The sequence below is a fragment of the Azolla caroliniana genome, unplaced genomic scaffold (genome assembly GCF_043228905.1).
Source record: "Azolla caroliniana isolate FFs.n. ecotype wild unplaced genomic scaffold, voAzoCaro1.0.p SCAF_818, whole genome shotgun sequence".
NCBI lineage: Eukaryota > Viridiplantae > Streptophyta > Polypodiopsida > Salviniales > Salviniaceae > Azolla > Azolla caroliniana.
In genome coordinates, this window is record NW_028231253.1 from 1 (window position 1) to 15,089 (window position 15,089).

Sequence of the window (15,089 nt, forward strand, 5' to 3'; positions counted from 1 at the left end):
ACAGTGTTGCGAGTTCCCGACTCGAACTGGGTCGGATTGCCGGTCTGAGTATTGTCGAAACTAAGATCGGTGAGTTGTCACATGATACGATGCGCCCGAGTTGAGGAGCCATGTGCTCGATTCCTCAGTCGTAAGCAGAACTTCTGATTCGACTAGGTTCTCTATGGACAGTATGTTCGGGTCGGTCGTCAAAATTTTGGCTGAAGAGCCGATGTAGTTGACCTCCTCATGCCGGCTACTCTTCTGATCCGCTCTCTGAGTTGTGTCGGTTTTTGCTTTGAGTGCCCGACAGTCGGCTTTGATGTGTCCCGGTTTCTTGCAGTAGTTGCAGATTCGGTTGTCCCGGGACTTGCTTCGGCTTCGCTGATTGTTCGGCTGTCGGGAAGAACTTCTTCCCCGGTTGTTCGATTGGTCGGTCAAACCTTGTACTACGTAAGCTTCATCTACCGAGTCTTTGGCGAAAGACTTTCTCTGAGCTGCTTCAGTCAGGATTGCGCTCGTGATTTCAAAGTACTTAATGGCAGTTGTTGAAGCACTGCACACGGTTGTGACAAAAGTTTCCCAAGAAGAGGGGAGACTACTCATGAGTATCATTACTCTGAGTTCATCCTCTATTGTTGTCCCTTGAGATGATATTTGGGAGCTTAGGCTTTCGTACTCGTTGAGGTGTGCTTGAACCAAATCGAATTCTTTCATCTGCAAGTTGTAGAGGCGCCGGATCAGATACATCTTCGTTGCGGCGACCTTCTTTTCATAAGTTTCCGACAGTGTTTTCCAAAGTTCAAAAGTTGTCGAGCATGATTGCAATGTGAATTACACTAACTCCGACAAGTGCATCCGAATCGTGGCGCGGACGATTCTGTCTAGCTTTAGCCACTCGTTTGCCTTGTATGCTTCTGGAGGATTTTCATTCTCAATTGGGTCTATCTGACCCTTGACTATGAGGTAGTCCTACATTTGTTCCTTCCAGAAGTTGAAGTTCGAACTGTCAAACCTCCTTAGACTCATCTCTGATGAGCCGGACGTTGATGCCATCTGATTCGGTTTCGGTTGGTAAGACTCTGTTCGGAGTTGACTAGGAACCTTAGTTGGGTGCAGCCGGTTGGCTCACCCGATATCGTTCTAGTCGGTCTTGAACCCGAGTCGGTTTGGTTTCGGATACTTGTTTACTGAACCTTCTTGGAGTGACTCCGGTTAGCTTCCGATTGTATGCCGAATACCGATCACAAGAAAGCGATTGTTTAGGCCAATTCTGCTTTGGATGACTGCAGTGATGAGAGGGTCGGATCCAATTGATCCTCCCGAATGTTGATCAGCTGAATGAACCACGAATTTGGTTGTTGCATGGAGACCAATCTCGGGTGGTTACAATCATAGGAACAGAGTACAGTCGTCTAGCTTACTCCAATTAGTGATTCAATACAGTGAGATGCAAACTTCTTGTTTGTCTTCTCTCTTCTCCGTTCTTCAAGAAAAACAAAAACAGGGTGTCGGCAACGGGTTGAAGAACCTCCAACGCTCTTATACCAAATGTTGGGGACAAGGTCGTTAGTGTGGAAGAACAAACAACATTTGTGATGTTGAAGGACCTGTGTATGAGAATGAACAAGATACACAAAGAGAGAGAGAGAGAGAGGCACAGAAACGTTTTATTGCTTAATAGCAACAGTTATAAATGACAACCAACCTCTTACTAAAGGTTACAAAGTCACTTTATATAGTGACTATCCTAGGGCAACTGCCCTTTATGCTATTTACAGAAATAGCCCAAACTTGGGCTATCCAAAGGGACGGTGTGAATACGGCCATTATACACTCGTATTCGACAATCATCGTCTTTTAGTAAGGTATCGATCTGTAACATCCTTTCATTGGGATTGCCAAACTTCACACTGTCAGTCTTTGCTCTCATCTCGAAAGTCTAGCAAAACTCATAGCATACGTTCATCATGTTCATTTTTCTTTTTCTTTTTTATGTGATCTATTGGTTCAATTTATCAAAACTTGTTCAATAAATGTGAGGGAAATAATGTCATATTCTTTGGTTTTTAACAACCCACCTACAATCTAATGTCTTTTTAATTGAGACACTTGATATGTTTTTTTTATCTAGCCACTGCTTATTTAATTAAGACAAACATATTTCTTAAGTGTTCTAGTGATTGGGTGTACATCGATTGATATTAGTTGAACACAAGAAGCCCACAAGACTTCCACAATTGTTGGGAGTTAAGAAGTAAGTGTTGTGGTACATTGAAGTATTATGTGGTTTTTAATATCATTGGGGAGTGATGCCCCCAATCTCTTGGTTAGCCCACCAAGGAAATGCCAACGTCATGAACATATATTATATATGACATAGTCATAGTAGAGATTTCAAACTATCACGATTTCTTTAAAGAATACCCGTTATAATATTTATTCTAAGTTTTAATAGATTATCTAGAGTGTGAACATAATATTACTAGATATTTTCGCCAAGCACAAGTTACTACACGATGGCCAAATGGCATGCTTATTTGAATGCCAAGTGGTATGTTTTGGGTGGGGTGGGTGGGGGTGGGGGGAGGAGAGGATCTTGAATTGGCGTGGTAGTCTACAACTGATAACTTTGGTGCTTTGGTCATGGTAAGCCTTCCATGAACCCTCATTATTCACTTCCTGAGCTGGGTGGGCTGGTATGTTTTGGGTGGGCTAGGTGGGGGTGGGGGAGGAGAGGATCTTGAATTGGCGTGGTAGTCTACAACTGATAACTTTGGTGCTTTGGTCATGGTAAGCCTTCCATGAACCCTCATTATTCACTTCCTTGTCAAGTTTTTCTTAAAGTCAAAGCCTCGATGTTGCTCAATCTCAAAAGTACATAGAATAAAAACTATGCACTCTCTCACATGCTCTTTCTATCCAAAAGTGGATCATTCTTATATAGCTCTCTTGGATACAAATAAACACTTGCTTTTTACATAGCTAGCTACAACTAGAGCAACCTATAAACAAAACTTAGCTTCATAGGAAGTTGGCTATGATTGGAGATAGGTACAAACGAAGCTTAACTTCATGTGAAGCTTCATTTTCAAGCCAGAGAAGACGAGTCAAGTGTTGTGCTCACTAGGGGGCATCATTACGTGAAGGGAGAGGAGTAGACGATGGTGCTTGCAATGGCAATCTTCATTTCAAAGACCATGAGGCCCTTCAACAAGACCTCACCAACCCCAAGCCTAACATTCACAACTACCTCTCCTTTTAACCACACACATTCTCACTAATTCCTCATATCCTAAAATCATTCTACTTCCCTAAATCCAACTCCCCAAATCCGAAAGCACATACTCTCTTTTCTTTATTATTTTTTGCGCATAAACTAGACCCACACTTACTTAATTCCTAAAGTACTATACCCTAAAAACTATGCTCACACCTACAATCCTATATTACATAAAACTATTGGCATGCACCCTTTTCTTTCCAAAGTTCTATACAAATAAAAAACTTAGACACACACCGATTCCCCCCAAATCCCATACACATAAAACCATATACATACGCTCCTTGTTAAAATTAGCATGCAATCATTCACACACACACAGACACAATATTCATAAACATTCATACATTTTTCCTCCCACATACTTACCCACAAATAAACATGTGGACATGGGCATACACACAATCATTCACGAGTATTCACACACAATGCATACATATGTATACATTTCCATCCACACATGGTTGCAAACACATTCATTCATTCATACACGATTATACATGCACACATGCAAATATAAATAAATGTGCCCATACTCACATGCATAGTAGTCGAGCACAAGCTCTAGGGAGCGATTATTGTAGGACATTTTCTCTTGGTTTAACGCCCTCGTGTTTCTATTCATTTCACATGGAATAGTGTGATAATTTCTCTTAAATAATATGTAACAATAGTCTAACTACATGCATTACGAAAAAGTTGAAAACCAACCCGGCATGCGAAGATGTGACACACAACTTTTCAAATTCAACCTCGTGAAATCTGACAAGCTTAACTAGAAAACGCTCCAACTTAGCGAATGCAATGCTACAAAAGTGAGGAAGTTATTCACTAACTTCATTAGACATGTGTGGCTATGGAATGAATATTGTTCACTTGGAACTCCTTGAAGATTGATTATAATGATGATGTTGGTACATCAAAACATGAGTTTAGTATGGGGGTATTACAAGTGATGACCAGAATGTGGAGCAAGAACAATTCTTCAAGAAACAATGCATCCTCGATATATGAGGTACTAGTGTCCTAAGAATAGCCTCATTCCAAGGAAGTAGACCAAGTCATGGAGGACCTAAGAAGGATGTTATCAATCAAAAGAGGGCTTCATCAATTAAAAAAGGAGCAATATTGACAACAAAGAAGGTGAGCATTGTCAATCATTGGCCCTAAACTATAAATAAAAGCTTATACGATAGCATAACTTATCAGCAATAAGGTATTTTCCATCACTTTGAGTGTGCACTCCCTTTTTCACTTTTGCTCTCAACTTTCACTCATGTTGTTTTCAATAAAAACATCCTAGTTTACAAAGGCACTTTATCTTAATATAGGCAATCAACTATTGTACAACACAATTGACGAGGAAGACCTTTATTATAGAGCATTCCATACACAGAGGAAGAATAAGAACATGACAAACAACATGAACAATACAAGAGATAATGCATTACATGCTACAAAACATTGCAAAAGCATTGCCTTCATGCCTAGAAGACAATTAAAAAACAAAAAAAGAAAGATCTCATGCTCGAAATTGAGCAAGTGCTAAACTCCAAGTAAATGAGTAGTGCACACGAGTTAAATATATGAACGCAATGCAATTTGTGGGCTTGTTTGCTGGTAACAATTCTAGCCAACCACGTGTTCCCTAGATGAACACACCAATTTGTTTACCCGCCTTTGTTTTTCCTCTGATGGTTAACTGCCCCACATGAAGCTTCTTCCTTGTTGTTGTAGTTAGCTTCATAATCTTGTTTCGTGTGTCCTTGTGACACGCTTGTCCTACCCTTTCGATCCTCCACATGGCTCATGCCTAGAGGCTAGTACTACTACATTATCTCATGTGAGTGTCCCACATAATGATGACATTTGTGTGTGTGATGAGGTTTCGGTCGATCTGTCCGAACGATGCTTTATGTACAGGGTGACATGATTGAAGCCGCAAAAGGTTCATCAAATATATGGAATGCAATCCGATGGTGTGGTGGTGAAGGGACATAGGGATCGCCCGAGACACTTGGTTGGCTTCACACACGATGGGCCAAGTGAGAGAGAACCTTTTGCGCGAGGGTTGGGTACTAACACTTGTGACTTACCTCTTTGTTTCTCCCTGATTTATAAGGTACTAAGCTAGGAATCGGCAACGGCTCGGCTGAAGCCAGAACCGAGCCGTTAAACTGTTGTAAAACGGTTTGGCGGTTAGGAGTTCGGCTCGGTTTAGCCGTGAGCCTCCTTAACCGGTTTTTGTTTGGTTTGGCTATGCTCACTTATCTCTGTTAGGCACTAATACTTCTCTACGTTTCTCTCGTACGTATTTATTTAGGTACTAAGTTAGTATCTAGGAAACGGAAACAGCTCGGCTGAAGCCTGAACCGAGCCGTTAAACCGTATTAAACGGTTTGGCGGGGTCAGGAGTTCGGCTCAGTTTGGGCTTGAGCATCCTTAACCGGTTTTCGATCGGTTTGGCTATGCTCACTTTATCTCTGTTTCCCTCTGTTTTTCTCTGTTTCTCTACACTCGTGGCTCCGGATGATGCAGCCAATGGCGTCCCATCGGCTCCTGCATCACCATCACCATCACCATCACCATCATCTTCTCCTCGCACCCTCTGTTCCTTCTCCCACAATCTCTGCTTCCTCCTCCCCTTACCTCTGGGCTTGGGCCCCCCTCTCCCCTCTCCCCTCCCTCCTCCCTCGCACTACTTTGCCGGCGTGGGCGCCCAAGAAGCAGCTCGATTCCATTGCTCTCTCGCGTGCCTCTAGATTCGACCAACATGGACCCTTCACCAATTTCCCTCTTGTAAAAAGAGATTATGGTAACAGTCTCTCGCTCTTTATTCTCAATGCACGTCCTTGTAGGAACTCAGCTAGGAGATTGAGAAGGACGCAGTCGTAGAAATAAAGAAATGCGTCATTGATACACAAAGAAATGTAGAAAAAGAAAGCCTATGAGATTTAGTGCCCATACATACATACATACATACATACATACATACATACATACATACATACATACATACATACATACATACATTCATTAATTCATACATACATACATACATTCATTCATACATACATACATACATACATACATACACACACATATGTATGTATGTATATATTCATGTCAATTTTTGTGCTATCCGTACTTAGAACGAGAGAAATTTTATTTGTTAATTTTGGAAAATTTCCCCATCAATTCATGTATGCTTTTGGAAATGTGGCTTACACTATTAGATGGAATATGTGAAATAGGGGAAGAAGATCAGGGAAAAAAAGTTATGACGAATCATTATTTGGTGGTTGATTCATCAAAACCTCACTGTGTGCGAACTGATCAGCAAGAAAACATTGATTACAATGTAACCTCATTGCGAAATATATCTCATTTGACACTAGCTATCCTTGTAACTGGATTGATTTCATGTCCACATGCATGGGCGAGTACAGACGTAGCGAGTCTCCAAGAAGTTGGAAGTTGGATTGATGACCTTGATGGTATAAAGAATGGGTTTATTTCTGTGAGTAATGTCCATTGATATAATTTTTATATGTTAAGAGTGTCTCTTCATCATTTGGAATTGCCTCAATGGATTCTTCTTGTTTGTCTGGATGCTGGATTCAGGCTTTCTTGCTCATATTCTTCTCAGAGATAGGAGACAAGACATTCTTCATTGCGGTATGCTCTTCTATATGTTTTGTTTGCTTAAGTGCAGTCAAATTTTCATTTTTGGACGTCAAAATACATGTGAATTTGAATCGGAAAGAAATGAAGATGTTCATCTCTAATTCAATGATATAGCAGACTATGGCAGCATTTATATCTCGTGCAGAGTGAGTATACGCTATCTTAGTCCAAATCAGGGTTATACCCTATCTGGTAAGACATTTTTATTAACCCATGGAGTTGGGCTCAAATCCCACCACTTTACTTGATGTCCGTACAGAATGTAGGTGGGGTTGAACACATGACCTTCTGGTGTCTGCCAGTCAATCTTCCACTGACCTAAGCCCATTCTGTCTGACTGAACTCTATATCCAACAATGTCTTCATATTGTCTCAGAGATATGAGCATTTATGCCAAAGATAAAACACAACCAGGGTAAGAGGCAAGATAGTGTTTTGAAGAGGAATCAAGAGTCGTGATACTTGGCATGCACATTGCACAAGATGTGGCATCCATGGGAGCAACTCAAAGCTCATAGTATGTAACTGTAATGAGTCATTATGATTGGACCTGGTGAGTGAGCCTTTTGAAGATAGAGACATGGTTTCCGTGGGTCAACTTGCAGAAGGATTATTGACACATCCAAGGAAACAACATAAACTGTCTTCGGATCTTGTAGTGGCACACTTGGAGGTTTAGTCATTATTGTGTTTTCAATAATAGACTAGATACTTGGTAGTCCTTTTCTGAAAGTGTCTCAGTACACGCATAGTCAGAAGTGATGTAGGGATCCAGGTTCTATTGGTGTGGTATGGTATGATAGATAAAGTCAGCAAGTTTGAAAGTAGAAGTAGGATAAAAAATAGTGATACTCAATGTGTTCACCATATGATGGTGCAGGATCTCTAAGACCAACTTGAAATCGCAACATCGGACTGTAGTGGGTCATTATAGTTGCATGTGGGATCCTCTGAGAATTGCTTCAAATGTAGAGATGTTAGCGTCTATGCAAATACGCAACATGTATCCTTTTATGAGAGGGAGAAAGATACACATGGTTGTGAACTTGCAACAGAAGATAAGTGATAGCCACCAGGTACATAGTGGTTCTCTTTCGTGTGTGAAAGGATTTTTAATAGACTTTTAGATCAAAAACATGTTGTCATAAGGGGAGTAGGATTAAAGATCCATTGGTATGGGAGTGATTTTCAAAGAAGAGCTACAAACTCTTTTGGTAGAGCACGCACAGGGTATGGAAGATACCTATTGGAGATGGGATCAACTTATAAGCACATTGACTGGCCATTTTGAGGCAGTGGATTTACTTTCTCGCCAGATAGGCATGTTGCTAGCTGAGTGGATGATGTATATATCAGAATAATAGATGTGTGTTGTAAGTTAGAATGTTGAATGCCAGACACAAGCAGAGGAGCACTATGTGAAGAAATTTTAATTAGGTTTGTCAAGCTGTATGGCTTAATGCATAGCTTTCCATAGGAATTAAACATCTTGATTGGGTATAGGGAAGCTCTTCATGTGTTATTAATGTACATTCTTGAAACAAGAAGCATTGGTTATTTATTCCTGGGCATTTTTGCTTCTATATTTATTTTAAGCATCAGATGTATGATGCAAATATATTAGAAATCCTCAGGTTAGTGATTGTGAACTTTCTTCTGCTATTTATGACAATGATATGCAGGCTCTCCTTGCATCAAGGAAGTCCAATGTAGCTGTTTTTATTGGCACCTTCGGCGCACTCGTGTAGGCTTCTTGAGGCTTTGTGCAAGCTTCCTTTGTGATATCTTTCTTTAATAATTTTAAAAGCAATAAATGAAAGTCTTACCATGGATTATAATGTGACAACTTTGGACTTGCAGTGTGATGACATTTATATCTGTATTTTTGGGACGGACATTCCATTACATAGATGAAATATTGCCCTTGAGGTGGTAGAATTCGCATTTATCTCTTTTATAATAGTAATCCAAATGGAGCAACATGATGTTATGAAGTTTGTTTTGATTGGGGCTGTATGTTGAACATGTAAATAAACTCTTTCAATGAAAACTCATCTAGCTGTTATTCTTGCATATTGTTTTCAGCTTAGGAGAAAATGAGCTACCCCTTGATGATCTAGCTGCTGCCATTCTTCTGGTAAAGGAAGACACTTCTCATTTCACTTTCAGCCCTCTTTTCTCACGGCTCAAATAAAAGCATTAGTTTTTTAGTACAACTAGTTTGAGTGACCTTTTTCTTTGAATGCATAGTGACTGTTGCTAATGTTGAACTTTTTTTTAATGATCTCTAATGTTGGTATTAAAGCTATATTTTGGTGCGTCAACTCTTCTTGATGCAACAACCATGGAAGGATCGAAAGCTGAAGAAGAACAGCAAGAGGTAACATTAACTGCATTGTGACTCACTTCCTTTGTTGGCTTACTTGCCATGTGCCTGTATATGTCTTCTAAAACAGCTGATGGACTGACTCTGACTGTGTTTTCCTGATCTTACCCTACTATGCTCTTCAGACAGTAGTGAAGTATAACACTTTCAGTAGCAAGGTGTCTACTCAATAAGTCTCATTGAAGCGAACCAATCCATCATAAGACTATGAACTATGTAGGCACCACCATCAAATAGGCAATAATATGATAGAATATAAATATGAATGCACTCTAATAGGTTCCATGATCCACTTTCTATATTGTATTGAAAAGCAGGGTAGAAATTCTATTTCCCATGTAGAGAAGTTTGGAAATTCTGACAAAATGAAACTGCGAATTTATGACATATTAAAGCGTTGTAGGTGTCTATTAATTCTTTTTATTGTGTTCCTCTGCACTTGCCCCCACAAAGTTGATAACGTCAATGGCGACAAATGTCCAATTATGCATTATATCAAAACAATGTGTTTGAGTTTGTGTTTGTTTTAGGCAGAGATTGCTGTTGCAGGGCTAAGCGGCAATGGACAAGGATCAGCTATTATTAGTACTGGGCTGGCCACATTTGCTCTTGTTTTTGTGGCTGAATGGGGTGACAAATCATTCTTCTCCACTATTGGTGTGTGTTCCTGCTGCTGCCTGCTTTTTTCCTTGTTTTTTTCTTCAAGATGTCGTCAGGATGTCCGTTTTCTTTCTAATGGGTCATTATTGATTTCTTAATAGATGGTAGGTTGCACAAGGTTTAGGAAACTGTTATTTCATTCGTTCTGTATAATTTCGCTTCCATTTTTGTGTCTGCATGCATTAGTTATACAAATCTGTTATACAACGTAGAACACTGAACCAAACTGGGGCAAACACATAATCTAGGTATGTAACGTTTGAATATAGTATAATTTGCAGTTCATGGTGATAACAAATGGTCTCCATAGCCCTTCTCATGGAGTGCTGTGGCCTTACCCTTTGTTTTGATTTGCAGGTTGAGAATCATGTGTTCATTTACAAAGTTGTATTTTCATTGTTACATTGAACTATTACATTATTTAAATGAAATAATTCTTCAATAAAGATATTAGCATCATATCTCCATGATTGCTTTTACATTTAGTACTTTTCAACATCTTGAAAAGAGGGAAGTGTTTTTGCTCAGGAGGAACAATTGAAATGAATTATTGTTTGTTATTTGTTGGCTAGCTCTCTCTGCTGCTTCATCACCATTTGGAGTGGTTTCCGGTGCTGTCGTTGGACACGGTTTTGCAACTCTGGTGAGAAAAAATGGATGCTTTTGGTTTATACATTTTTATAAGATGCAGTTGATCACTTCTGTAATAGATTTTCTCTTTGTCTTGTTGTGCTTTCAGCTAGCTGTTCTTGGAGGTTCTTTTCTGTCGACATACATTTCAGAGAAAGTGCGTACTCTATACTTTGCTTTTTAGCAGACATTTTTACATTCAAGATTGCCTGCTCACACAATTAAAAACTAAATCAGCATGTTCAAACTTTTTTTTCTGAAAGTTGTATTGCATAGTTCAGCTGGCATTGAGAGCTTAATAGATTTTCCTGTTAAAGATGATCATGTGCGCATGTGAAAAAAGAATCCCGTCTATTCGATTTCTTGTCCTTACACATGTCACATATGTAGAGTACAAAGTTACACATGTTCCCAGTTATTGAGACTGAAGTTTCTTTGGTTTTTGTCTACTTTTTAGCTTTATATGCATGTGTGTCAATCCTATATAGTTCATGAGAAGATGCACATCTCACCACTTATAGAGGCCAAAGTTCCTATGGTTTATGACCCATTCACTTGTTAGCTTACGTATTATGTATATTGATGGTATGTATGGCATGAGAGGATCACCACTAAATTTATGCTTCCATGCGTTCATCTTTCTCAGGTAATAGCCTACATAGGAGGAGTTTTGTTTCTTGTATTCGCAGCGTTCACATTATTTGAGACATTCAGCTGAGAATGGCATTCCAGAGTTGCCTCTGAGGAGACTTCAGACAACATTGAACTGCTTCTGTACTCTAGAAGTTTTTTATGTTGAAAATATTCTGGGCTATTTCCAGAGTATTATATTATATATCTAAACATTGGGTGTTTTTTAAATCATCTGTTTTCTCCTAATTGGAGCTTTGTAGAAGACCCTGTATCATTAATTCTACGGGAGCCTTGTAAGAGGACCTGTATATCTTTAATTTGTATGTGAGGCCTTGTACACAGGATATATCTTTAATTCCTCAGGGGCCTTATAAAAGTTGTATCATTTATTTTTGCCAGCACTTTACAAAAGAACCTGTACATCAATTCCATTCCTCATTTTCAGGATGTATTCATTTACTGAAAAATAATGTCCATTTATTCTGGAAGTTTCCATTTCTTAACACCTGTAGTGTGAGCTGTGTTCTTCATTCATGCACCCTTGCTTTTAATTCTGTGATTTTCTTTTTGCTTAAAAGATTTTTAGTTATTGCCTTGTATAATTAGTGTGTAAAATGATCATTTCTTGTATTTTAGTTGATGGCGTAGCCATTCTCCAAACACTCCCAAATGTGGGATTAATCGAATTCAGCTGAAATGACTGCTTTACAAAAGGAAAAGATTGAATGTTACAAGCAAATCAGCGTGTATTTTATAAAATAGGCTTAGCTGAGAACCAATACAATGAGAATTCATATGTAGTTACTAGTGATACTACAATATCATATCATTAGTAGTATTTCAAACTGCTAAGACTACAACCACTGTCAAACTGCAAGGGTATTTCAAATCAAAATCTAGAAACGAACGAAAACTTCTACTCTATAGTTGGTTTACAGTACTCATGAATAAATTCTTCATTTAAACCCTCTAATGAATGTCTATGAGTGGCATTGGTCATTATAGCCATCCTAATACTCCGACCTTGAAACTTATATAATAAGACAACAATCACAGCCAAACTGCAAGATTATTTCACATAAAAAGCCAGAAGTGAACCTAAACTAATGCTCTACAGTTGGTTTACAGTACTCATGGATAATTTCTCCAATTGACCTGCTAATGAATTTCTATCTATGTGTGGCATCAGTCATTATAGTCATCCATACTACAACCTATAAACTTATAACCCAGAAACTTTGCATCTTTATAAGATCAAAACCAGCACCTACAGATTGATTGTATGACCATGACCATTAGATATCAGACCTATCTACATGTACATAACCAATTATTCGTGTAATCATTCTTTAATTGTTTTACTCCAGTCATCAAATTTCTGCATGCTGCTGTTTTTGTTTAAATCTTAGTTGCCATCAGAGAAAGCCGGATCAGCTCAAATTAAACAACGAATTGAAAGACCTTCAAATAGCTAAAACCATTTCCCAAAAACTGCATAATCAAATTTATGTTTGTGAGCCTACTACAAATCAATACTAATGCTTGAACTAATGTCCCTTAATGTGTAAATGATTCTTTTGCATTATGTTCCTTTCACAAAAGCATTTGCACAACCACAAGACGAATGTCAAATCTGGAAATAAATGTTTGTCAGGTTTGCATTAGTTACACTTAGATAAAAGGTATAGTTTAAGACAAAAGTACATTGATAACTGTGAACGTGAGTCCAAGAAGATCTGATATCTCTATGTATCAAACTGTAGATACAAAGTCAGAATTTCAAAGAGCTAGCTCAGATGATTGAATTCCGAGTCAAGACTTGAGGATAAATAGCTAATAGATAGCTAATCATATAAAAGTTCAAAGATAGCTTTCCCATCTTAACCCCCAGAACTTCCATAAGTACTGAAACATCTCAAACTCTCAATATATCACTTGACAATAGATCCTCCTGTGCAGACCTCAAACCTCAAATCTTCCATATATGGGTCACAAACAAAAACATATATTTAGGAAAATGTGAACTATGATCTATAGAGAGCAGGACATCTTATTATAGCGGCATTTTCTTCCAAATGTGATAGTTTTGACACACCACTAAGTGAAGTGATTACACCTGGTGTGGTGCGTGCAAACTGGAGAGCGCATTGAATATCTGTTCTTGAATTTCCTAACTCAGGAAACCTTCCCTTCACATCTGGCCCTACTCCTCTTGCAATACTTCCCTACAATCATTAACAAAAAAACAAATATGACATAAAAAAACTGCTCACCATTTTGCAATTTTATAATTAAGTAATAGCATATGTTGTCATTTCACCTGGAAAAGTGGTGATGATGAAATAACATTAATACCAAGCTGAGCTGCAGCTTGTAATAAAGGAAATCGTTTGCCTTTCACACTTTGAGTTGGGTTATTAGCAGCATCTTGAAGATGTAGGTTGAAGGGGACCATTACAACTTTGAAATGATGATTTTCCCCTATTGTGCAAAATGGTGGGTAAAATGAGGATATAGCTAACACATGAGAAACATTTTTGCTATTTTCAGTTTCCTAATCCTTTAATCATTGCATAAAAAAAACGGTCTGTAAATTTGGTGAAGAGATTTACCACCAGCCTCTTTTGCAAATTTTACGAGCTCCTCTAGTGATAGATAGTTTTTGGATCCTGATGTGGTTCTAAAAGCATTCCATGAAGATACACCATACATGGAGATCTTTCCATCTGCTACAGCCTTCTCAAGGGCCACAAACACTTTTCGCATCCTTGAAAGAATCGTTTGCCGAGGAACCGCACTCATTTCAATCTCTGGATTGTGCACGTAGTATATATCGATTGTCTCCAGTCCAAGATTCCTTCTGCTGATGTCAAGCTGAAGAAGAATGAAAGTGTCAAACTCAATTGGCTGTGGCTGTGGAAGTGGACATTGCATATGTTTGAACTACTATTTTTAACATTAATTTACAAAGTCTAATGCTGCCAAAATATATAAATTTTAGTTAATATTCTTTTGGCTTGAAACTTCTGTTGACATAGTTAACACAAATTTCTCGTGTATTACGAATGCTTTTTCAAATACAACTATTAGAATATCCTGAGCTCATTAAAAAGGTGCAATTATGAAGAGCGTGGAAGTTATAACACGGAGCTTGGAGGACATGGTAATGCTAACTATTTCTTAGTCTAGGATGATAAGGTAGATAACAAATAAGAGATCCTACAAACAGTACAGTCTAAGAGCAAGTCGAGGCATCCACACCAACCCATAAAAGAGTATTTATGAAAAGCAAGCCCATTAGCCATCATTCCATATCTTCTTATACATTTCACAGTAGCAATCTAGCATGTACTCTTACACATCAACATCACTATTAGAAAATCGCATTCATAATCCTGATTATGAGACAAGAATATTCTGGTGCACACAAGTGAGAGAATGGGAGAGATCGAGATGTATAATAGTAATAAACTAATGATTTAATTAAATGGATTACAAAAGTTTATAACTACACAAATATAAGTGTGAACCTAGAGTAGGAAAGAAGTTCATCTCATGAGTACACATTTTTGTCTCCAGTATACACAAATGCAAATTGATTCCAGTATATGCAATTCAGAAACCGGTTTATTCAACTCAACTTTTGTCTACCACCTCTTTAGGGAACACTGAAAAAGGCAACTAAACAACACTTTCAGTCAAATGCCATCTCACCTGATTGATAATAAATGGTGCGGAGAGCGAATGCACCCCTCCAACAAATTCATCCCACTCGAAAAGCCCAGTTTTTACATACTTATCTTCAATGTATGTACGAGGTTCCACACTCTC

At 38.5% G+C, this 15,089-nt stretch overlaps 2 protein-coding genes across 3 annotated transcripts; one reads left to right on the top strand and one right to left on the bottom strand.

Moving 5' to 3' along the window:
• Positions 1–5,759: 5,759 nt before the first annotated feature.
• On the top strand, positions 5,760–11,634 carry LOC147847615 (protein PAM71, chloroplastic). 2 transcript variants are annotated; one of them, XM_087338995.1, is made up of 11 exons: positions 5,760–6,077; positions 6,517–6,782; positions 6,887–6,940; positions 8,632–8,693; positions 8,810–8,878; positions 9,035–9,086; positions 9,255–9,329; positions 9,866–9,992; positions 10,568–10,638; positions 10,735–10,782; positions 11,272–11,634. In XM_087338995.1, the coding sequence occupies exons 1-11, from the start codon at positions 5,792–5,794 to the stop codon at positions 11,341–11,343; spliced, it is 1,182 nt and encodes a 393-aa protein (XP_087195121.1). In that variant the 5' UTR covers positions 5,760–5,791; the 3' UTR covers positions 11,344–11,634. The 2 variants fall into 2 exon arrangements, with proteins under 2 accessions (XP_087195121.1, XP_087195123.1); XM_087338997.1 differs by lacking the exon at positions 5,760–6,077 and having other exon boundaries at positions 6,411–6,759.
• A 1,254-nt stretch (positions 11,635–12,888) lies between these two features.
• LOC147847616 (uncharacterized) lies at positions 12,889–15,083 on the bottom strand. Its single transcript, XM_087338998.1, has 4 exons — positions 14,973–15,083; positions 13,871–14,132; positions 13,579–13,739; positions 12,889–13,483 (listed from the first exon to the last, which is right to left on the bottom strand). The coding sequence occupies exons 2-4, from the start codon at positions 14,058–14,060 to the stop codon at positions 13,283–13,285; spliced, it is 552 nt and encodes a 183-aa protein (XP_087195124.1). The 5' UTR covers positions 14,061–14,132; positions 14,973–15,083; the 3' UTR covers positions 12,889–13,282.
• Positions 15,084–15,089: the final 6 nt, after the last annotated feature.